Raw genomic sequence first — 23,768 nt, 5'->3', positions numbered from 1 at the left:
ATACGGTATAGCTAAAAGATTACTATTTTAGCAGTATATTTGGCCAGTAAGTACACTAGTATGATGATTTAACAATAAATTCATTTAAGCTAGCAATAAAATATTTTAATTATTTTTGTGATAACGACAGGAACTGTATCTGTTATTTCATTGGTATTGGGAATTCATAGGTTAAGAAAGTCCATCTACCAAAGCAAGTAGGCATTTTCTTCATATTTTATTGTCTCAGAGAATCATTTAGAGTTAGGTACAAAAGTCTACTGAGGAAAATAATTCCTTAAAAATTAGAATTGAGCAAATGGAAACCAGAAACTTTGTGAGAAATCAAGATAAAATAAAAAAATAGGAAAAAATGTGAAATTTCTCATTGAAATTGCTTGGATCATGAAGAAGTCACCCAGGGTCACCCAGACATTATGTCAGTCTCTGGGTATGAACCAAGTTCTTCCTGTTGTTTCTTTCTATGATACCACGATGATTAAAACCTATACCAATTAATTTAAAATAAATAAATTTCATTATTGCATAAAATGATTGATAATTGTGTAGGATGATTTGAGTATATATCCTGCCCATTGTCTATCCTTAAATTTTCATGTTAGAAATGTCCACATCATAATGACTTAGGAGTATAATGCGATCATATTATGTTATTATTGATTCAAGAAAATTAAAATTGATATTATCTTAAAAATCATCAGTCCTGTGTAATACATTTTCCTTTTTCTATTTAATAAAATGTAATCATCACTAATTTATTGTCATCATTGTCATTTTATTCTTATCACATTTTACAAAGTCTTAAAATATTAAAATATTCAATGATCTTAAAATGAAGTTCATTGGGAATTTTTTTTCTGGTAACTTTCTTATATAATATATAGCAACAGGTAAAATTTTATTCTTTCAAAATTAACATGAAAAATGAATGTTCCTAATTTTTATTTCAAAGGAAATGTTTATGCTTTGTTCCAGTTTCAAAACCAAAAACAAGATCATAAAAATTTTAAGATTCAAATAAACCTATTTTTAAAAGGTAACAAAATCTATGCAATGTTGTTGAATAAAGAAGAGCATTAATCAGTATGTCCTGTGCTCTTCTTTGTAGTCTCAGCGCCGTGTTACGTTTCACCTCCCTGATGGTTCCCAAGAAAGCTGCAGTGACAGTGGTCTAGGAGACCATGAGCCTGTGGGTAGTGGAACCCTGATCTCACACCCTCTTCCTCTGGTTCAGCCACAGGACGAATTCTACGACCAAGCCTCCCCGGACAAGAGGACTGAAGCTGATGGCAATTCTGACCCCAATTCTGGTAAGTTAGCCTTTAAAAAAAAAAAAATTATGGTATTCTTCTATTGTTTTCTCCCAAGATTTGAGTTCTGAATGATTAAGATTGAAGAACCTGAGACTGAATATTCTTACTATTTGTTTTTTTTTTTTTTGAATATTCTTACTATTAAGGTATATTTTACAACATGCTAATTAAGCCTAGTTAGTCTGGGGTTTTTAGGTCTCAGTGTTGACTGATGAAATCTGAAGTCTGTTTGAAGTTGGTAGAGAGTAATTAAGAAAAGAAAACATTTTATAAGTATATTTTGTGTTTTTTCCCTATTAGATAGCACATCCATAAATGCATCAGTGGTATGATTCTCTTTGTCCAATCAGCTACTTTATTCTTCAGTGGAGACTTTAAGTTCAAATGAACATCTTCACAGATGTTTAGAGAGCTAAACATTTTTGCTTTTCATGCCTAGTTTATCATTATTTGATTTATTTGTTATCTTAATCATCTCCATATATATTTATAGAGAGAAAAATAAATATAGATTCAAATATAAATATAGCCTTTACAGTAATAACTACTTTCTCTGAAACTGTAGTAGACATAATTCCATTAGGGCAATCATTTAAGTTTAATCCAAAATCACTGCATGCTATCATTCCCCTAAAACCATAATTCTCAAAAGATTTCAAGATTGGTACAGTGGAGTATCGAGGTAAATTATATTTAATCAGGAACTTATATGAGCATAAGAGTAATTATTGTATTAACTAATAATGTTAGATGTGAAATATGCAATAAAAAATCCATGGTGTTCCTTGGGTTATATTCCTTTTAAGAATGAAGATAGTTACATTTCTTTAGCCATTAATGGTTAGTCAGTCCTCTATTTTACAAGTCATTTGAACTAATTAAAAAGGATTTTAGTGATGAAAAATGCATTAGTAAAATTATACCTAATATCCCTTTAATATGCCAAAAGCAAGATACATTTTCCACTAACAAAAAGAATGGAACAAGATTTTGCTATTCGGTCTTTCAAGAAATAATATATTGTTAAATGGCTTTTGGGAAAGACAGATCTTGAGTTTGGGGTTCTCAAAGATGAATTAACTGTTTTATTAATGATTTTTATTTATAGAATAAGAATATGTAACTTTGAAAATATTAAAGTCTAAGTTCGTGGTAAACCTGTGATGAATGCAAGTTATAACAATGGTTAATAGGGCATAAAATACTGGTTTCCTATGTGAATTATCATAGTAGATTGAAATAGATGTGCATATTCAAATTTTTTTCTCTTCTAGATAGCTTAAAAATCAACACTATTTTATTTATTTGTTAATTAATGGAAAAACTTACCTAGATATAGAAGTTTATATTCATTAAATTGGCTTTCATGAAATAAAGGAATACTGTGTTAGATGCTATCTTCAAGTATTAGGTTCATATATACTTTACTAATTTATCCAGAGAACTTGTATAGAATTGAACAATATAATTGGATGAATATGACGGTTGGAATTTTTTGCTTTAATTGGAAGTTTACAGCAGTTTTCTCAACTTTCTGTCTGACTTTTTAGTCTTTGAGAATTTTTACTCAATTACTAGTCAAGTTAGCAAGCATCTAAGCCTTTTCTATCTGCAACTCACTGTACTAAACACTGAGAAGGAAAAATTTAATAGTCCGTGCTTTCCAGGAGTTCAGTTGGGAGAACAGAACATGAAACCAACTATTTACGAACACAATATTTTCTGTATGAATTGAAGATGATAAATAGAGAGAAGACTGATTAAGGGGAATCAGAAAAAGTTTCTTCCAAGGGGTAGTATTTTAGATGAGACTTCTTCCCTCCTTCCTTCCTTCCTTCCTTCCTTCTTTCTTTCCTTCCTTCCTTCCTTCTTTCCTTCCCTCCTTTCTTCCTTCCCTCCTCCTTTCCTTCCTTCCTTCCTCCCTTCCCTCCTCCCTTCCCTTCTCCCTTACTTCCCTCATTCCTTCCTTCCTTCCCTCCTCCCTCCTTCCTCCTCCTTCCTTCCTTCCTTCCTTCTTCCTTCCTTCCTTCCTTCCTTCCTTCCTTCCTTCCTTCCTTCCTTCCTTCCTTCCTTCCTTCTTCCTCCTTCCCTCCTCCCTTCTCTTCTCCCTTACTTCCCTCATTCCTTCCTTCCTTCCTTCCCTCCTCCCTCCCTTCCTTCCCTCCTTCCCTCCTTCCTTCTTTCCCTCCTTCCTCCCTTCTCTTCTCCTTACTTCCCTCATTCCTTCCTTCCTTCCTCCCTCCTTCCCTCCTTCCTTCCCTCCTTCCTCCTCCTTCCTTCCTTCCTTCTCCTTCCTTCTTCCCTCCTTCTCCCTTCCCTCCTTCCTCCCTCCTTCCTTCCTTCTTTCCCTCCTTCCTCCTTCCTTCTCTCCTCCCTCCCTTCCTCCTCCCTTCCTTCCTTCCCTCCTCCCTCCCTTCTCTCTTCCCTTCCTTCCCTCCTCCTCCCTCCCTTCCCTCCTCCTTCCTTCCCTCCTTCCTTCCCTCCTCTTTTCCTTCCCTCCTTCCTTCTTCCCTCCTCCTTCCTTCCTTCCTTCCTTCCTTCCTTCCTCCTCCCTTCTCTTCTCCCTTACTTCCCTCATTCCTTCCTTCCTTCCTTCCCTCCTTCCCTCCTTCCTTCCCTCCTTCCTTCTCTCTTTCCTTCCTTCCTTTCTCCCTTCCTTCCTTCCCTCCTTCCTCCCTTCCCTCCTTCCTCCCTCCTTCCTTCCCTCTTTCCTTCCTTCCTTCCTTCCTTCCTCCTCCTTCCTCCTCCCTTCCCTCCTTCCCTCCTCCCTCCCTTCTCTCTTCCCTTCCTTCTCTCCTCCCTCCCTTCCCTCCCTCCTTCCTTCCCTCCTTCCTTCCCTCCTCCTCCTTCCTCCCTCCTTCCTTCCTTCCTTCCTTCCCTCCTTCCCTCCTCCTTCCTTCCCTCTTTCCCTCTTCCCTTCCCTCCTTCCCTCTTCCCTTCCTCCTTCCTCCTCCCTCCTTCCTTCCTCCTTCCTTCCTTCCTTCCTCCCTCCTTCCTTCCCTCCTTCCTTCCCTCCTTCCTTCCTTCCTCCTCCCTTCTCTCCTTCCTTCCCCTCCTTCCTTCCTTCTTCCTTCCTTCCCTCCTCCTTCCTTCCTCCCTTTCTTCCTTCCTTCCCTCCTTCCTCTCCCTTCCCTCCTCCTTCTTTCCTCCTTCCTTCTTTCCCTCCTTCCTTCTTTCCCTCCTTCCTCCCTTTCTTCCTTCCTTCCTTCCCTCCTTCCTCCCTTCTCCTCCTTCCCTCCTTCCTCCTCCTTTCTTCCTCCCTCCTTCCTCCCTTCTCCCTTCCCTCCTTCCTCCTCCCTTTCTTCCTTCCTTCCTCCTTCCTCCCTTCCCTCCTTCCTTCCCTCCTCCTTCCTTCCTTCTTTCCCTCCTTCCTTCCTTCCTTCCTTCCTTCCTTCCTTCCTTCCTTCCTTCCTTCCTTCCTTCCTTCCTTCCTTCCTTCCTTCCTCCCTTCCTTCCTTCCTTCTTTACAAATATGATTGTTTTTTAACATTCTTTTCTTGCATGATATTTTATTTATTTATTTGTTTGTTTATTTATTTATTTTTTTAACTTTTTATTGACAGAACCCATGCCAGGGTAATTTTTACAGCATTATCTCTTGCACTCACTTCTGTTCCGATTTTTCCCCTCCCTCCCTCTACCCCCTCCCCCAGATGGCAAGCAGTCTTTTATATGTTAAATAGGTTACAGTATATCCTAGATACAATATATGTGTGTAGAACCAAACAGTTATCTTGTTACACAGGGAGAATTGGATTCAGAAGGTATAAATAACCCAGGAAGAAAAACAAAAATGCAAACAGTTTATATTCATTTCCCAGTGTTCTTTCTTTGAGTGTAGGTGCTTCTATCCATCCTTGATCAATTGAAACTGAGTTAGGTCTCTTTATCAAAGAGATTCACTTCCATCAGAATACATCCTCAAACAGTATCGTTGTTGAGGTGTATTATAATCTCCTGGTTCTGCTCATTTCACTTAGCATCAGTTCATTTTAACATTCTTTTCTTTTAAATTCTTTTTAAATTTTGTCCTAATTTCTCTCCCTCCTAACCATCAATCCTCTGCCCAATGAGAAAGCAAACACAATATCAGTTATACACATGAAAAATATCCACATTGGAAAAAGCATTAAAAATAAATAAAATGAGAAAATCACACTTCAATTTGCAGAGTTCCTTTCTTTCCCTAGAGGTAGGGAGTATATTTCAACATGAGGAATTATCTTAGGTGATTTTATTGATCAGAATAGCCAAGTCTTTTACAGCTAATGATTATTACAACATTGCTTCTATTGTGCATAAATATCTCCTGGTTTTTCTGACTTCATCTTGCATCAGTTCATTTAAGTCTTGTCATGTTTTTTCTAAAACTACTTCAATGGTCATTTCTTATAGCACAATAGTAATTCATCACAAACACATGCCCCAATTGGGGAGCAACAACTTGATTTGTAATTATTTGCTACTACAAAAAACAACTGCTATAAACACAGGAACTTTTTCCTTTTTTTTTTTTTTTTTAATTTCCTTAGGGTACAGACCTAGTAGTGATAGAAGTAATATGAAAAGTTTTATAATCTTTGGGCAGAGTTCTAAATCATTCTTCTTCAGAATGGTTGGACAGGTTCACAATTATACCAACAGTGTATTAATGTACCTATATTCTCCTTCAGGACTTGTCATTTTTGATAGGTGTGTGTTGGTACTTCAGAGTTGATTTTTATTTTTCTTATCAATAGTGATTTAGAGTAATTTTTTCATATGATTACATGATCAAAGCTCTCCATGATTTCTTCTTTTGTTTATATTATTTGGTCATTTATCAATTTAGTTTTAATTTTTATAAATTTTGATTGAGTTCTCTATTTGAGATGAAGCTTTTATTGGAGAAATTTGCTATAAAAATTGTATACTATTTTATTGTCTATGGTACATTTAGTAAAATATATTTTTTTCTGATTATTTCTTTTATTTAGGTCTATTTTTGCTTTTGCTTTGTTTTGAAATCATGACTTTTAAGTTCTTAAGAGTTACATGTATTATCTTCCTACATAGGAATATAAATACTTTAACTTTATTAAGTCCTTTATAATTGCTCTTTCTTGTTTACCTTTTTGTGCTTCTCCCGAGTCTTAAGTTTGAATGCCAAATTTGTATATTCAGCTCTGAACTTTTCCTCAGTAATGTTTTAGAGTCTTTTATTTCATTAATTGTCTCCATGAAATTTGAATTGTTCTAGCTGAATACATTTTCTCTTTGATCTGGGAACTAGTATAGATTCTTTCAATTTCTATAGGGCAATTTTCCATATTCATTTTTGAAATATGATATTCAGGTGCTTTTTTCTCTGTCATGACTTTTAGATAATACAGTAATTCTTAAATTATCTCTCCTTAATCTGTTTCCCAGATAATTTATTATTCTGATGAGATATTTCAAATTAATCGTTTCATATTTTTTATCTTGTTTTATTGTTTCTTGATATCTCATGGAGTCATTAGCTTATACTTCACCAATTTCTAAAATTATTTTCTTCAATGAGCTTTTACATCTCCTTTCTACTCTCTAAGTTCTAATCCTCTGACTCTACTGCTGGCGTCTTTTCTTTCTCTTATTGCTTTTATAATAGTCTCACAAAGATTTTTCCTCGGGGTGTCTTTTTTTTCTCTTTATGTTTTTCTTCTTTTGTGATTTCATTTATGCTCACAGCTTCATTTATCATCTTATTCAATGGATGAATCTCCTTGTCCCTCACTCTCTAATATTCAGTTAATTGTTAAGTCCTTTCCATTAATTTCACCCTACCTCTTATTATCTGTAGCATTTGACTCTTTCTTTCTACTAACAGGATCATATCATATCTAAAGACTTTTATTTTGTTTTGTAACACCTGTAGTCATAGGTCCCTTCCTGATTTCTCTGCTTTTAGTTTCTTCCTAATTTCATTCCTATTTAACAGTAAAGTGCCTTAGATTTTCCTAATATGCAGATCTTTCTAATGATCCTATTGAACAATGTTAAATGCTTCCTGATAGGATAAATTCAAACTCTCAAGGTATTCAGAGCCATTTAGCATCTGGCTCCAGTTGATATTATCTATCTTGTTCTGGGTTGTGACTAGTAGCTCCTGGTGAGTTAGTGAGTCCTAATAGATGGATAGAGGGGTCCAGGATTATAACCCAAAAATTCTGTAATAGAATAATGCAGTTAAGCAAAGAGCATTTATTAAGCATCTTTTGTAAGGCCGTATAGGACTGAATGCTGGTCTTGATATTAGTACAACCTAGATTCAAGCCCTATCTCTAACATTTACTGACTGTGTGACCCTGACCAATTATTTAACATCACAAAGGTAAAGTAATTCTGTATTACTTTAGAGAAGAAAAAAGACTTCCTCATCTGGGAGTGCCCTATACCAATGAAATCTCATGTGCAGCCACTAGTCAAATATGAGTAATTTAGGTGATTATTTCCAAGAACTGAGATATTAATATTGAATTAAAATAGTCCTACTGCTTTCATTCTATGACAGGAGTATTGAAGGATGAAATGTTCAACTCTTACAAGATATACAATATGCAATATATTTACGAAGTAATTTAAAGGCAAAAATCACTAAAAGTTTGGGTAATCAAAAAAGGCTTCATGTAATAGGTAGCATTTGGGTAGAGCTTTGTAGGAAGTTAGAGATTCTATGAGGCAGAAGTAAGGAAAAAGTACATGTGGGGCATATGTTAGAATATACAAAATCACAGAAACATGAGGAGTGATATATGTGAAGAATAAACCAAAAAAACTAGTTTAAAGCAAATAATTTGGAAAGAAGAAAAATAGATAATAAGTCTGGAAAGGCAAATTAAAGTCAGATTATGAAGGGCTTTATATGTAAAAGAAGGGAGTTTGTTTTTTATTATAGAAGTATAATTTATTGAATTTATTGAGCAGAGTGACATAATTAAACCTATTATTTAGGAAGATCACATTAGCTATTTTGAAGACTAGATTTCAAAGGGAAGATATTTGATGGAGGGAAACCAATTAGGATGCTGTGGCAGTATACCAAGGTGAAAGGGTGAACATGGATGGTAGCTATTTGAGTACAGAAAAGAAGAAAGATAAGAGTGATATTGTAGAGTCAAACTTGATAAAATTTGATAATTGGTTGGTTGATGGAGGAAATGTCCGGGATGACTCTGAGGTTATAAACCTGAGTGATAAGAATGACTTAAACATAAATAAAGAAGTTAGAACCTGGAATAGGTTTTGGGAGAAAGCCAATGAGTTCCATTTTGGACATATTGACTGAGAGATACTATTGGGAAATCCAGTTAGAAATGTCCAAAGCCAGATGGTACTCCATAACTGGCATTTAGAGAGAGAGAGAGAGAGAGAGAGAGAGAGAGAGAGAGAGAGAGAGAGAGAGACATATTAGAACTTGATATAGAGATTGTAAGCTCCTTGAGAGAGGAATACAAACTGCCTAGCACAGAGCCTTACACATAACTGGTATTTAATAAACTGCTAGTTGGATTTTCTCATATCATCATTCTTAACATGTATATTCTCCATATTCAGTTGAATTGGATGTCTGCTTCTGATGAGTTGAATTCAGATTGTGCTCTTTATTTCCTTTCCTTTCCTTATGTTATCTTTCACACCTGAGGTCAACTCTATCCCTTCCTGCACTCTGTCTTTTGAAACACTTCTGCAAAAAGATCCAGATTAAATGCCATCTTCTCTGCAGAATTTCTCTCAGTCTCCCTAATCAAAATAATGGATCGTCTTGTTGGCTCTTTACAGATCTTTTGCTTAGCCTCTTGTATGCACGTCTTGTGTTCTCATTTATATTATGCATATTCATGTCTATCTCATTCTCTGCTTCATTGTGAACTCTTTGAAAATAAGGGACATGTGTTCTTTTTCTTTGCATCCTCAGGAAATAAGATAGAACTTCAAATATAATAGATATCCAATAAGTGTTCATTAGTTTCATTAAATGAATACTTTTTATGATTATTTCTACATATAGGAAATATTTTGTTATAGTTAATATTTCTCTTTGATTATTTATATTATTATTAATTGTATTTTTTCTTTCTTTTTTTCTTTTCTTTATTTCTTTTTTTTGCTGAGGCAATTGGGGTTGAGTGACTTGCCCAGGGTCACACAGCTGGAAGTGTTAAGTGTCTGAGGCTAGATTTGAACTCAGGTCCTCTTGACTTCAGGGGTGTGTTCTAGCTACTGCACCACCAAGATGCCCCTAATAATTGTATTTTCAACAAAGTATGGTCATTTTGTAACTGGCTATGTTGGATTTGGGTGCTGAAGGTAGTAAAGAAAATATAATTGAATTATTTGATGTTAAAAGTATGGGCTGAAAGGACTATGTTAATTAACATCTGTTTAGAACAGTAGTGGTAAAATTTTAAAATATTAGCCATTTCATTGGTCCTAATCCATGAGAGAGATTTGTGAGCTATAATTACATGTTGAATGAAAAGTAATATTGATAGGGGAAAAATTTCTACCAGTAATAAGCTCACTTAAGAAAAGAAAAAGAAAAAAAAAATTAAAGTTCTTGCTGGCTAACAATTCTCTTTGGAGGGGCAGAATGAGGAAATCTTATAGACACAAGAGAAAAATAAGTACATTAAAAACTCTACAGATATCAGACAAGTCCAATATTAATTTAAAGTCTCACTTGAACTCCTCCCTTCATACCCTTGAGCTATTTCATCAGTTCTAACTTATAAAGAAAAATATAATTACTGCACATGCTTAAGGAGTTAAACTGTTGTTTGCACAGTATTGCAATAAATAGTTTTTCTTACACACTGCTTTGTCATTTTAAGACAGTACTTTCTCTAATTATGTACATTCAAAGAAGATTGTCAAGAGGTTTCATATTGGTACCTGTTGTGTTCGTTCTTCCCTTGGGATTGTTCTGGATCCTCATGGGTGATCATATCATAGTAGAGGTTAGATTACCGAATCTGTAGCTACCCAGGGAACTATCTATGTGGTAAGCAGTCACAAATACATCCAATCCTGTAGTTATTGGACATTCTGGAAACTAAAATAAATCCAAAACATGATATGTAAAAATAAAGAGATACTTGATTTATTTATTTTTCTTGAGTACATTTATTTCATTACTCTAGCAAGAGTGCATTAATGAGTTCTGTTATAGACCAAAAACTGCATTGAAGAGCCCTTTTCCCACTCCTTTAAATCCACATGGACCATTAATTAACAGAAAGGAAAGAACAACATTGTGCCTTTCATATAATAGGAGTTAATAACTGCTGAAAGAAATTGAACTTGTTCTTTTTAGAATCCTTTACTTATTTGTATAAACTTCCTTCCAACATCTTTGCTATAAAAGAAAATTCTTTTAGAATTAAGTCCATGTGTAATTCAATTTTGTATTCTCTAAGATAAATGAACAGTATTATAATAGGTTTATATATTACATGAATAACCTACCACATTGTTATTGCTAATACTATTATTCATGAGTATCATGGAGTTAAGTTATTTATTTTGAGATCTTGAAGGAGATAAAACATGATTATTTCATCAACATACATGAAAGATGAAAGGGGAACTTTGGTTTACACTAGAATTTAAACAGATTAGCATAATATTTAAAGGTATTTGATAGAATATATATTAAAAGAGAAATATCCATAGAAATAAGTGGAAGTACTCAAATCTGTATCCCTTTTAGAAGCAAAGTTTTCAAACAGTTACCAGTGACATTATTTTATCTTACTTTTAATACTCGGTGTAATAAGGTGTAGACTTCCAAAATATCACTGTATCAAAGTCTAGTAAAAACAAATGCTTTATAAAGAGCTTAGATAAACCTCCCCATCCCATAACTGCTTGTGCATTTAATTAATTTATTACAAAATTTATTTTAAACAAAAATTATTTTATTTCTTTATGATAAAAGGAATATAGTGAGATTTTTTTTTTAAATTTTTTTAACTAATAAATATAACTAAAACAGGGATAATTTTGCTTATTTTGGGCATATATTTCATTAGTTTAAAATAAAGTTCTATTCATAAAGAATTTGCTGGCTGTGTTTTGTTCATAGAAGTTATTAATAATTTGCATTTGGAAATGGAACAAGTTTAAGAAATTAACATGCCATGCTTTCAACTATGAGGTTGTCCAAAATGTTGGAAAAATATGCCTCCTAGTGTAAAGCAGGAGTAATGTGTATTTTTATGGTTTACTCATTAAAATTGCATCTCAATAGGTGCAACTTATAAATGTGATTTGTTCATCTCCAGAAAAATAAAAGGAATTTTCTGTTCATAGTCTACTCTGGATAAAAGTCTGTAATATTTTGCAGATTTGTGTCTATAATTATTTCATTAGTGTATAGCCAAAGAGAAATATCATATTTATATCCTTCAATGTTTGTAGGTTAAAAAAAATCAAATAGCTTAGTAATGTCAATCAATACTTAGAAATAGGAAACAAATAGAATTTCTCATGAGAGACTCATAATCACTATGAGTTAGGAAGGTCATTTCTGGACATAAAAGTTAAGATTTATTTATAATTCCATGGTGCAAAAAAGAATTTGCATGTTAAGAAAAACACTATATTCACATAGGAAATATTAAATTATTGATTAGAATTCCAGAAGTAAATTATTAACATAATTTTTATCTATTTATACTTTCTGCTACATTAAAATTATTTAGATAAATACATGCCCCCATTAATAATCCTAATCTATCAGCAATTTAGTAAAATGATATCAAGGGAATTAAATGATAATGTAATTTAAGTAATAAGAAGGAATATCTCTGTGGCAGTGGTTTAATTATGATTAAAGTTCAGACTACTGGCAAAGCTGTCTCATATTACATTTGGTCATATGACACAGTCCCATGTGGAGAAGTTAATCCTTTCTTGCAAAGAGCTTTGGTTCACAGCATTCCTATCACCAAACCCATTAAGTGGTAGTGTTTTAACCTTGCTAGCTGATTTGACCACAGAATTCTCCATTTCTTTTTTCCTCAAAAGCTTCAGTTTCTGTTTTGTAACACTAAATAAGTGAAATTTGTACTGACTTCGAAATATAGAAAAACTCTTATTCAGGCTTCTTCCCTTTGCCTTGCCTCTCCCACCATCCCAAATAGCATAAGTAATATATACATATGACTTATAAAATGTGGGAACTTCAATAAGAATGTTAGATTTTGAATACTTTTTTTAGTCCAATATCCTGCCTCAAGTAAAATGTTACATTTTCACACAAATATTTTCAGTGTATGGATAAGAGAAGAAATTTGATTGTTATTATACTCATTATATGCTTTATGTCACAGGTATCTAAGTAGATTTGTAGTGTTCATACTTACCCAATTTGGTTAATGTATTCTAGCAAATTTAATGGAAAATGCCCCATATTTATATTTTAACCAGGATAGCCACAGGAAAAATAAAGTTAAACTGGAAATTAAGCCAACCAGAATTCATTAAACAGATCTTAACCATCATATTCCATTTATGTTTCTATATGGATATGATATGGATAATTGGGATCAATTATTTGAATAATAAATTCTTCCTAACAAATCCAATTTCATTTTTGTTCATCTCACATATTTCAAAAAAAAATTATTGTTTTTTTTTTAATTCCAAATTGTCCAGATAAGTACAGCAATTTTCTACTTTCCTTCTGATTCTTTCTTCTAGACAAAAAATGTCATTAAAATTACTTATTTTGGAAAGGTGCAAATAAAGGACATTTTTATGGCCCTTTTTTGAACTGAACCAAGAATATGAGCATAAGTTTCAATATCAAACATGCTATGATTCATTTGGCTGAAAGTCCAAACTTCCATAAGGCATCTAGGGTTTCTGAAAGAAAACCATAAAGTGTGCCAGACTTCTTATCACCACTTATACTTGATGATGAAGTATCATGATATCATTTACATATTTCCATATGTCCATTTGCTAAAACAATCTTTACTATTGTCATTTGCAAACATTATTCAATAAGATAAGCAAAGATAGGAAAAGATATTACATAGCTGATCACTCAATCAGGTACCATTTTTGTAACATTCTGAAAATTAAAATTACATAAAAACAACTTCAAATTAAATATGCATCACAAGGAAAAACTTGTAATCATAACTCCCCTAAAACATAAGCAGTACTTTTATCTATTTTCTTCTCTCACTTGTATGTGTGTGTTCTATCATAAATAGTTATTTCTTCATATTGGAACACATGAATGAGAAGACTGGTTATACTTGAATTAAAATAAGCAAAATCTGAACTAGGTTAAAAAAAAAAAAACAACTCTTGGTTCCAAAGCAAATGTTAAAGTCATTCTATTTATATAAAATACTAGTTAAAGATTTTGTACATTAATCTAGTTCACAATTTAAAGGGTTCAGTAAGAGTTGTGAGGATGGCAGAGCATTGCAGTAAAGCAAAAACATGTCCAGATTTAGAGGGTGAAATTGTTTCTTTTAATATGTTTTAGGATGGAAAGTGAGATATTAGTTAGAAATGTTTCTAAAATAAGAATTTTCAGTGAAAGTATGGATTGCATAATTGTAAGCAAATTGCAAGCATTTTAATGCATGGACTTTGGGCAATAATTTTTTTCTGCTCAAAGGTAATTTTATATTATTTACTGATTTTCAGATTTACTGTACATATTTTGATAAATGTCCTCTGGATAAATGAAGTGTTTTTTTTTTTAAATTTCTCTGAATGTCTCAATGAAAGTATGAGCAAAAGGGATAAAAACTTGTGCTCACTATAAATACTCAACTGTGAATTGAGACCTTAAAAAAATTCCTAAACTGTCATCTATTTAAAAGAATCTGTCACAATTTGTGCAGAAGACATCTATATTCATAAGCAGTTTTATATCTAAAAGAACACAAAGTAAAATCTGTTTTATAAATTTTATCATTTTATTATATTAAAATATTCCCTCCCATGCAAATAAAGTTCCTGAAATTAGGATTTATAATAATTCTGGATTGTGAAAATTGGGTCACAGTTTTTCTTTTTTTTTTTTCTTTTGTCCTTTTATTGAATAAGGAAAAATAATTAACTATAAAGAAATAACTAGGGTTCTGTCAATAAAAAGGTTTTAAAAAATAACTAAAGAAAGCAAAACAGTAAAAGTAATTAACATTATCATAATCTGACTAGTTTTGCTTTCAATAAATATTGTAATCAATTCAAAAGTTATATTTCACCCAATGCATTGACTTCCTTCATTTTTCTTCCCTCCCTCCCTTCCTTCCTTCCTTCCTTCCTTCCTTCCTTCCTTCCTTCCTTCCTTCCTTCCTTCCTTCCTTCCTTCCTTCCTTCCTTCCTTCTTTCCTTCCTTTTTCATTTTACTATTTTACATAATTTAACTAATAGAGAAGAGGCAATTCCTAACTTTTCATGGCACAATAATTTCATTTCTGGATGTGGTTATTTTTCTGCTTTCACTGTTTCAAATTTTCTTAACCAAAAAGCCTTTTCCCCTGTCCTTGGCCTGTCATTCATTTCATGATGATCACTCACTATGTAATAAAGTATATTTGATTATACTTGGCAATGTCATTGAAGGTCACTTGGCAAGTATTGTTAATACAGACTAATTAATGTTTTCATGGTAGAATACTGAAATTCAGAACAGAAAAAATCCTTGTGAGGTCATTTAGTTTGTACCTCTATTTCCAAGCATGGCAATGATATAGAAAGAACATTATATTTCTATTTAATACAGTGACAGATACTTTAGTTACTCTTCCATATTTCAATATGCTGATTTTGGTCTATAACATTATTCAATCTTTTTCTTTAGCTATTTTAAGGTCTACTAGTACATCTTTATATTGTGGTTTTATTTAGGTCAGTTGGAACACTGCTAAAGAGTCACTAGGTTTGAGCTAGAGCAGAGTATTCTCAGTAGACCTCATACTTCCAGGAGTTTGACAGAACTGCCCTCCATTAGCCTTCTGGGTAAGGTTCAAGGTCTACCTATTTCCTTTGGTTCTTCCTTGGCACTATTAGTTTGGGGAATTTGAGGGTTTAGTGAATGAAGTGAATATTTCTTTTATTCCTAGCATCTTGTATAAAATGTTGCCTATAACGCATCCTGATTTTTGTGTCAGTAAATTCAGAAAATATCTGTGTGAAACTTTTTCATATGTAAAGTATTTTTCATCCATTGTTCAAAAAGGTAAAATCTACCCCCACTTTAATAAATGTATGAGTTTTGGGCAGTAGTAAAATAAAAATAAATCTGTGGTCTTTTGGAGCTTTAGAAATGAATTAGAACTAGGGATCTAAGAAATGGAAAATTGCTTTCTTAGATCCTCAGATCTAAGAAAAGTTACATGCCAAGCATAATTTTGATTCATAAATATACAGTGAAAATTCCTTTTATATACCAAGTGACTGAAATGTTCCTCTCTTAGATTAATAGTGTTACACAAGCCTTTTACCAAAAGAAATTTTTATGCTTTAGATGGTGGGATTTGAATTCTATGTATCATTGTAAAAATCAAGCTGTGTTACAGTGAGTGTCGTCCATATATAATTTTATTTCTAAGCAGCAGGCTTATTCATATTCATCTTCCTCCCTCCCTTCTTCCCTCTCTCATTTCCTTCCTTCCCTCCATCTTTTTCCCCCTTCCTCCTTCTTTCTCTATTTCCCTCTCTCCCTCCTTCCCTTTCTTCCTTCAACTAGAATCTTTAGACTAACTCTTACAAGCACATTATTTAGTACCTGACCGGCCTCCTAGCCCAATTCTCTATTGATTACTTCATAGTGCCTCTCTATTGTATAGGCTTAGTGTAGTGTAAATTTAACCTTCAAATTATATCTGTAAAATTTAAGTTTAAGAGTTTAAACTACCTGTAATTTTATCCAGGAAAAGCTCAATGTGATCTTAAAAACCTGAAGACTCCTGGTTAAACATTTTTTGCATCTCCCCCACCCCCATAGCCTTTTTATAATCTCTATTTCTGTAGCTTTCTGTAATCATCAGTTTAGAAAGTGAAGTTTGGAATTTATGATATGTTACAGTAAAAACATTAACAACTCTTTTTTCCCCCTTCAGCAAGTATTTACTGTTCTTCTTATTATTAGAGGAACTAAGTTTGTGGTGGGCTATTTAAAAGTAGAGCAAAGGTAGTCAAACACTGAGCTTTATTCAATGTTAATAATTTTATAAGGTAGCAGAAGGCCTGTAAAAACTTGAGACAATTAAAAAAAAACAATAAAACATAATTATTCCAGTTAAATAAGGGTTATTTTGATGGCACATTTGCCCCTGTTAATCTTAAAAGAATGTGCTAAAATTTATTTTTATTGTTATTATTGCAAACTAGTAGAAAGCCATACAATAATTTATTATTTTGAATGTCAGTCTGAGTTGTCAAATACAGCATAGCTGTTAAGTAATGAATCAAATAGGATAACATATATAAAGTTCTTTAAAAACTTTAGTATGATATATTAGGGAAATGATAAAATTATTATTTTACTGATAACACATATAGGGCTACCAGTATCTCTATGTCTCTATAATTTTTCATAGTAATCAAACATCTTGCATTTTTAAAAAATCTTTACATTTCTCTTTCCTGGGGGCAGCTAGGTGTCATAGTGAATAGAACACCAGCTCTGAAGTCGGGAGGACCTGAGTTCAAATATGATCTCAGACACTTAACACTTCCTAGCTGAGACCTTGGGCAAGTCATTTAACTCCAATTGCCTCGGGGGGGGGGGGGAACAATAACAATAACAATAACAGCAAAAACAACTTTTTCCTTCCATGACCCAAATTTTTTGACAATTTTACTTGTTCATTTAAAGCATTACTTATTACAGAAATATTATTAACCATCACCTGTCCCATATAGGAAAGAATGACTCCAAGCATCTTTTTAACCAGGATCTCTATTACCCAAAGAACAAAATAAAAACAAAAATCCATTGCCTTTTTCATTGTAATTAGTTTAGATGTGGAGGTGAGATCTTATCATAAAAATTCCCAGAAAAAATAATAGTAAAAGTCGTTCCCTAATAGTTTCCAGATAAGTTGCAATTATGCCCACAGAATCATTAAAAGATTTCTATTGGATATAAAAGAATGATTTTAAAGCAAGTAATAAGATAATACACATAATAATTTGCATAAATATTTCTGGATTTATTTTCAAATCAATGACCAAAACACCAAATGATTTAATTAGTAGTCCTTTAGACAATTCTTTGAATTCCTATTTTCTCTATGAAATATTTTATATACTGAGTTCTCATTAGCCACTACTTTAGATAGGCACCCTTTTTATCCCCAACTTCCCTATCAAATAACTGTACCTAGGAAATAAAATGTGGTTCAGACTTGTACCTGAAACATTTACTTAGTGTAATCTTAGATAACATAATCTCTGATTCTCAGAGCCAGTCTGCACTGGAAAATTGTGATAATAATGCTTACATTCTGTACATCCAGAGGGTTTTTGTCAGGAAAGTGCTCTATAAATCTTAAAGGTGGGTTCCTTATTATTATTGTTGTTGCTGTTTTTTTAAAAAAAATCAACCTAGATATATAGTCTTTGTTATTAAATCCCAGGAAGTTTGTCAGACCCCTCAAATATAAGTTCATGTGAATAGAGCTGACACTTAAAGATGATTCCATCCATTTATAATCTTAAATTTAGAGTGAGTAGCTTCATATAAGAATTGTGGGACACTGACTTTAGTCTACTCACTATTAAGATGATGCATGGAAAACCTGTTTACTCAACTGGTAGAACTCTTGAATAAATTATCAGGTGCCAATTCTGCAGAATAAGCTGTCATATGGACACTTCATTTACCGTTTAGCTTAAGGCTAAATAGGATAGACAATAAGAGCCAAGTATACAAAAACTTTAAAAAATTAATGAGGCAACATTATTAAGCACACTGTTCAATATTTTTAAGAGGTATTTTGGTAAAATTGTTTATTGTCTCCTTGACAATACTCTCAGAACTCAATATTACAAAATTTATCTTTTTTTTTAGATTGTTAATTGATTGTAACTATTCAAGAAAAATATATTAATATGTATGTAGAGAAAAGTGGAAAATGTGAAAGGATAGTGATTAAGGATCCAAATTTTGGGGCAAGATGGGAGGGAAGGTGAGAGGAAAAGGGAGAGAGAGACGGGGGGGGGGGGGGCTTGAGAAAGAAAGAGTAATTTGAAATAGCTTCTGAAGGGAGCAATCTAGGGAATCAATTAGAGATTCTTGCTGTACTGAAGGTCCATTTGTGATTAGAATGTGTAATGTATTCAGGGGAGGTCACTACTACCTGATAAAGAGAAAAGGAAATGTATGGTCAAAGTAATTCAGATCTAAGGTATGGTACAAAAAGAGCAGCTGTAGTAAAAGAGTTAAAGAACAAAAAATGGTATAAAGTTGAAATGGCTAACTATTGAATTCAGGTTGGAGAAGGAAGAGACTAAAGTGAGATCAGGCTAATGTCCTTATTAAGTAAGATAGAAAAATATCAGCTTCTAGTTAGGAAACTAAATATTTTGGGCAATGGCAAGATATGACTATTTGTATGGTTGAAAGAGGAGACTATAGGATTTAAGGAGATTGTGGAAATGGGAAGTTAAGGAGTTTGTGAGAACATGAAAATATATTAAAGTCCAATGGTATTGACTTAGGAATTCAGCAGAATAAAAAGATGATGAGCTTGATAATGATCTAATTGAGAAAAGAACAAGAAAAGTCTGGAAGTCAGTATAATACAACTACTATCATATAGGTAGAAAATTTTAAAAAGAGGGAAGATTACTGGGTAAGGGAAGTAAAGGGAGAGTATGGAAGTGACAATGGAGAACCAGGAATATTGCTATTTTTCCTTAAAGAACTGTATGATTCTTCAACAACAATACTATATGAGGATCATACTATATGAGGATCATATGATGGAAATGGTTATCTTCAGCAATGAAAAGATGCAATTCAGTTCCAATTGGTCAATGATGAATAGAAACAGCTACACCTAAAGAAAAAACACTGGGAAATGAATGTGGACTGCTTGCATTTTTGTTTTTCTTCCCAGGTTATTTTTACCTTTCAGAATCTGATTTTTCTTGTGCAACACAGAGAACTATACAAATATGTACACATATACTGTACTTAAGATATAATTTAACATGTTTAACATGTATGAGACTGCTTGCCATCTAGGAGAGGGGTTGGAGGGAAGGAAGGGAAAAGTTGGAACAGAAGTGATTGTAAGGGACAATGTTGAAAAATTGCTCATACATATGTTCTGTCAATAAAAAGCTATTAAAAAATACTGTATAATTGTAGTGAGAGAGGTATAGCTGATAGAGTATAAATGAAGATATAATACCATTCTATAGGAGCCGAGTCTCTATGAAAGTGAATAGATAAAGGGTGTGAGAGAAAGAGGTCCAACATCAAGGGAGATTTGTCATGGAATGAAAATTCCAGAAGATAGTAGGAAGGACAGACTGGTTTGGATAGGAGCATGGATGAATTGGATTGAAGGGGATAGAAATGCGAGAAGAAAGGAACAAGACAAGTGTTTGCTTATTTAGTTAGTTTTTTTTCCTAAATATCCACTGATGGATTATGACAATGATATGGGAGATATCATAATGGAAATCATTATGATGGGAGAAAGGGAAAAAATTGTGCAAAGAGCAAAAGTTGGGTAGGGTTTGTAACTATAACTTTTTCTCGATATGATAAAAATTAAATATGTATGATGCAACTAGGTAGTGTAGTAGATGGAGAATCAGATCTGGAGTTAAGAAGACATGAATTCAATTTTGGTCCCATATAGTTATTAGCTGTGTGAGTCTGAGCAAGTCTCTGTTTGCCTGAATTTTCTCATCAATAAAATGAACTAGAGAAAGAAATAGCAAACCACTCCACTATCTTTGCCAAGAAAAATCCAACAGGGGTTATGAAGAATTAAACATTAATATAAATGACTAAACAACCAAAAATTACATAGTACTTTATGCAAATGACTTTACATATATTATGTCATTTAGTTCTTACAACAACCTTTTTCATATAAGTAATGTAGTTATCTCTATTTTATACATGGCTTAGAGAGCTTAAATGACTTGGCTGGACATCTAACTAATAATTTTTTTCTTTCTTGCCTATAACATACCCTATACAATTTGGAACATAATAATCCTTGGAAATCATGTTATTTGTTTTAAACCAGAAACATCATTGGACAACATGATTATTAAATATACTATGCATGGATATATATACAAAATATTTGTGATCTTTAAATCATGGAGAATGCATAGGAAATTTGCAATGTGAGATTTTTCCATCAAAGTCACTTGGTGTCATTAGTTAGTATATCTCAAACATAGAAATAGAAGTCAGGTTTCCCAGACTCTAGGTCCAGCAGTCTACTCACCACCCCAGGCTGTTTCACAATATACAATAAACTTGTCAGATTCTTTGATCTGTCTCTTAGGATACCCTATGAACAACTTTATTTCCTATACTTGATCACCTTTTTTGTGAGAAACAGTTTCTGTGGGAATTTTATCAACTTGTTATATTTTTGGAACTTTCCAGCCTTGACTCTCCCTCATTTTAGAAAGGCATTTACCAGCTGATAATGAGGGAAATGATATATTTTATAGATAGTAACTATTCTGTTAGTAGTCAGGTGATTCTAGGAACAAGTCTATGGCACAGATTTATTATTAAGACCTTGAACAAGGGGATTCAGTTTACTTATCCATAAAATGAAATATTGACCTAATTAATCTCTAAGGTTTCTTTCAGCTCCAATATTTTTGTAATGTAAAAGTTGAGGAGACCAACTCACTCTGTCATACAGCATACAATTGTTATTCCTTCCACTACCACTAATAAATTGCTTCTGAGACTACTGTTGGAATGAATGACCTTGAAACTTCTTTATGAATCCTCACAGATTTCTGAACCCTAAGCTTCAGAAATGCAGTAGAGATATATGATATTGAGTGAATGAAGTTACATTGGCCCAGAAAAAGAAAATATTGTATTAAAAAAGGAGAAAATGATATTTTCAGTTGAGGGGCAACTAGTTAGTCTTAAATGAAAATAATCTTTCTTTCTACTAGTAATTGCTAAGCTCAGAAGTGGGCAAAAGAGTTTTTTTTTAAAAAGTCATTTCAAAAAGCTATCTTTTGAACAAAGAAAAAGTCTCAGTAAAGAAGGATCAAATGCTCAGTCAGCTGCATGGAGGGGTGGGGGGCAGAGAAAGTACTTTTACTCAGAAAAAAAAGAATTTCTGTCTTTGAAGCATCCAGCAGGAGGAGGCTTAGGTATAGCGAGTTGCTGACAGAGTTAAAGAAGGTCTTAGATAGCAGAGTATGAAAAAGACAGGGAAATCAAAGAATTTGTGGGAATGATGCAATATTGGGAGTTAACACTGAAGAAGTAAATTTTGAGATGTTTGGCATTATAGATAAAATATTATATATACATATATAATATTATATTATATATAAGATTTGAAACACCCACAGTTAAAAAAATAAGGGCGATATTGATATCCATAGTAAGAGGAAAAAGCTAATCCTTTATGAAGAACCTAACAAACAAATCAGTAGAATAAATTAAGATACCTAAAGCTTAATTGCATAGACCTCCTGGTTATGATCTCATATTCGTGTGTTTATGGCTCATTTAGCAGCAACATTTATTGCCTGAGTTAGTTGTGGACTACAGAATTAGATGACAAAGATTTTAATAATTAAAGTGAAGTAGGCCATAGATGATTAAAATCTAAAATTCTCTATAAAATGCTCAGGGGCAGCAGAAACATATCAGGTTTTGTAAAAACATCACCTACATTTATAAATAAGGGCCCCAAACCATATAATTAAATTCAGGCTTCATACCTATGTTATATACTTACAAAAAGATGACTTTTTTGGCAATGATCAAAATATGAAGCAGTTATGATGTAATAGTCTCTATATATGATTGTATATATTTGTAAATGCATATTTATCAGCATACTTCTATAAATAAATAAACTATTTTCTGGAGCTAAATTAGGAACTGAGAGATGCATTAGCATTCCCAGAACTCTAAAGTGCCTCTCTACCTTATGTAGAGTAGTATAATATTAGATAACCTGTAAATAAGTGCTTTGCCTTCTGGAAACTGAGGTGCTAGTTATTATCATCTCAAAAGCCAGGTTAATTTTAGATGGAAAATGATAAACATATTGACATTAGTTAAGTATGTTATTAATGTTTATTAGTGTTGCCATTATCTCCAAGTTATGTGATAGGTATCAAAAATAAACTGCCTTTTGAATTTATTCAAATTTATACTGGGTATAGAGATGTTGGAAATATTTCATGTTTATTGTACTATGTCTGTCACAAAAAGAGCCAATGTTTGTTTTTTTAAGAAGCTAAATTAAAAATTTTATCTCATGTTTCCCTATCCTACCAACATTATTATTTTTTTTAAGACTATAAAATTTTGCTTTGTTAGTGCAACTTGAGTTCGCATAAGATACCTAATTTGATAACAAATCACATTAGAATCCCAATGTTGTAAACTTCCACTGAATCCCAAAATCAGCTTCAATGTTGAAAGGGATCTCAGGTAATCTCTAGTCCAATTCATTCAGCACCTGAAAAAGAATCCTCTTGATATCATGCGTGATTAGTGATCTCTTCCAGATTTTGTGTACATCTCTATAATGACAAAGGATACAGCACCTCTTGAAGTCATCTATTTCACTCTGGGATAGGCCTGTTGTTACTTTTTTTTTTCTTTATATCAAGCCTCTTTGAGATTATCACTGTGGGAGCAAGCAGAACAAGTTTAAACCTTCTTTATATAACATCCCTTCAAATACAGACAGAAGAGAACACGATCATTATAAGTCTTTTCTAGGCCAAAAAAAAAAAAAAATCTCAAATTTCTTTGTTCTTTATATATCACGGCTCTATAGCATTCTAGTTGCCTTCCTCATGAAATTATTGAGGTTAATAATGATTTTTGTCAAACATGGCATCTAGACTAATATGATCTGATAAAGTGAAGCAGAATTATCCCTTCCTGGGTATTTTTGGGAGCCAAGATGGTGAAATAAGCAGCAAATTGTAGTAACTCCCATATTCAACTCCAAATAACCATAAAACAGTACCCAAAACAAATCCTGGAATAGAAGAACCAGCAAAAAGAGTGAGTGAAACAATTGTTTTTAGTCCAAGAAATTTGGAAGATAGATAAGAAAGATCTATCTCACTCAGATTAAAGGGGAACACAGTCCAGGACAGGAAGCATTCTAGCAAGCTAGCAGTATGCTCCACTTTAGCAAGCCAATGGGACATCCTGAACCCCATTGTGGTGGAGCAGGCAGTTGCCAACATCAG

At 32.9% G+C, this 23,768-nt stretch overlaps 1 protein-coding gene across 6 annotated transcripts in view; it reads left to right on the top strand.

Annotated features, from left to right (window-relative positions):
- PCDH9 (protocadherin 9) overlaps positions 1-23,768 on the top strand; it is a 1,035,500-nt gene that overhangs the window by 675,130 nt on the left and 336,602 nt on the right. For 5 of the 6 annotated variants that reach the window (XM_051983896.1, XM_051983897.1, XM_051983894.1 and 2 more), the window contains one exon: positions 1,109-1,310. In XM_051983896.1, coding sequence (XP_051839856.1) covers positions 1,109-1,310 — 202 coding nt within the window. The remainder of the gene's footprint in view (positions 1-1,108; positions 1,311-23,768) is intronic. The other variant, XM_051983898.1, reaches the window with a different exon arrangement.

This window comes from Antechinus flavipes, chromosome 3 (assembly GCF_016432865.1).
Source record: "Antechinus flavipes isolate AdamAnt ecotype Samford, QLD, Australia chromosome 3, AdamAnt_v2, whole genome shotgun sequence".
Taxonomy (NCBI): Eukaryota; Metazoa; Chordata; class Mammalia; order Dasyuromorphia; family Dasyuridae; genus Antechinus; species Antechinus flavipes.
The sequence above is the reverse complement of the archived record's forward strand: the minus strand, read 5'-3'. Positions and strand labels throughout refer to the sequence as shown.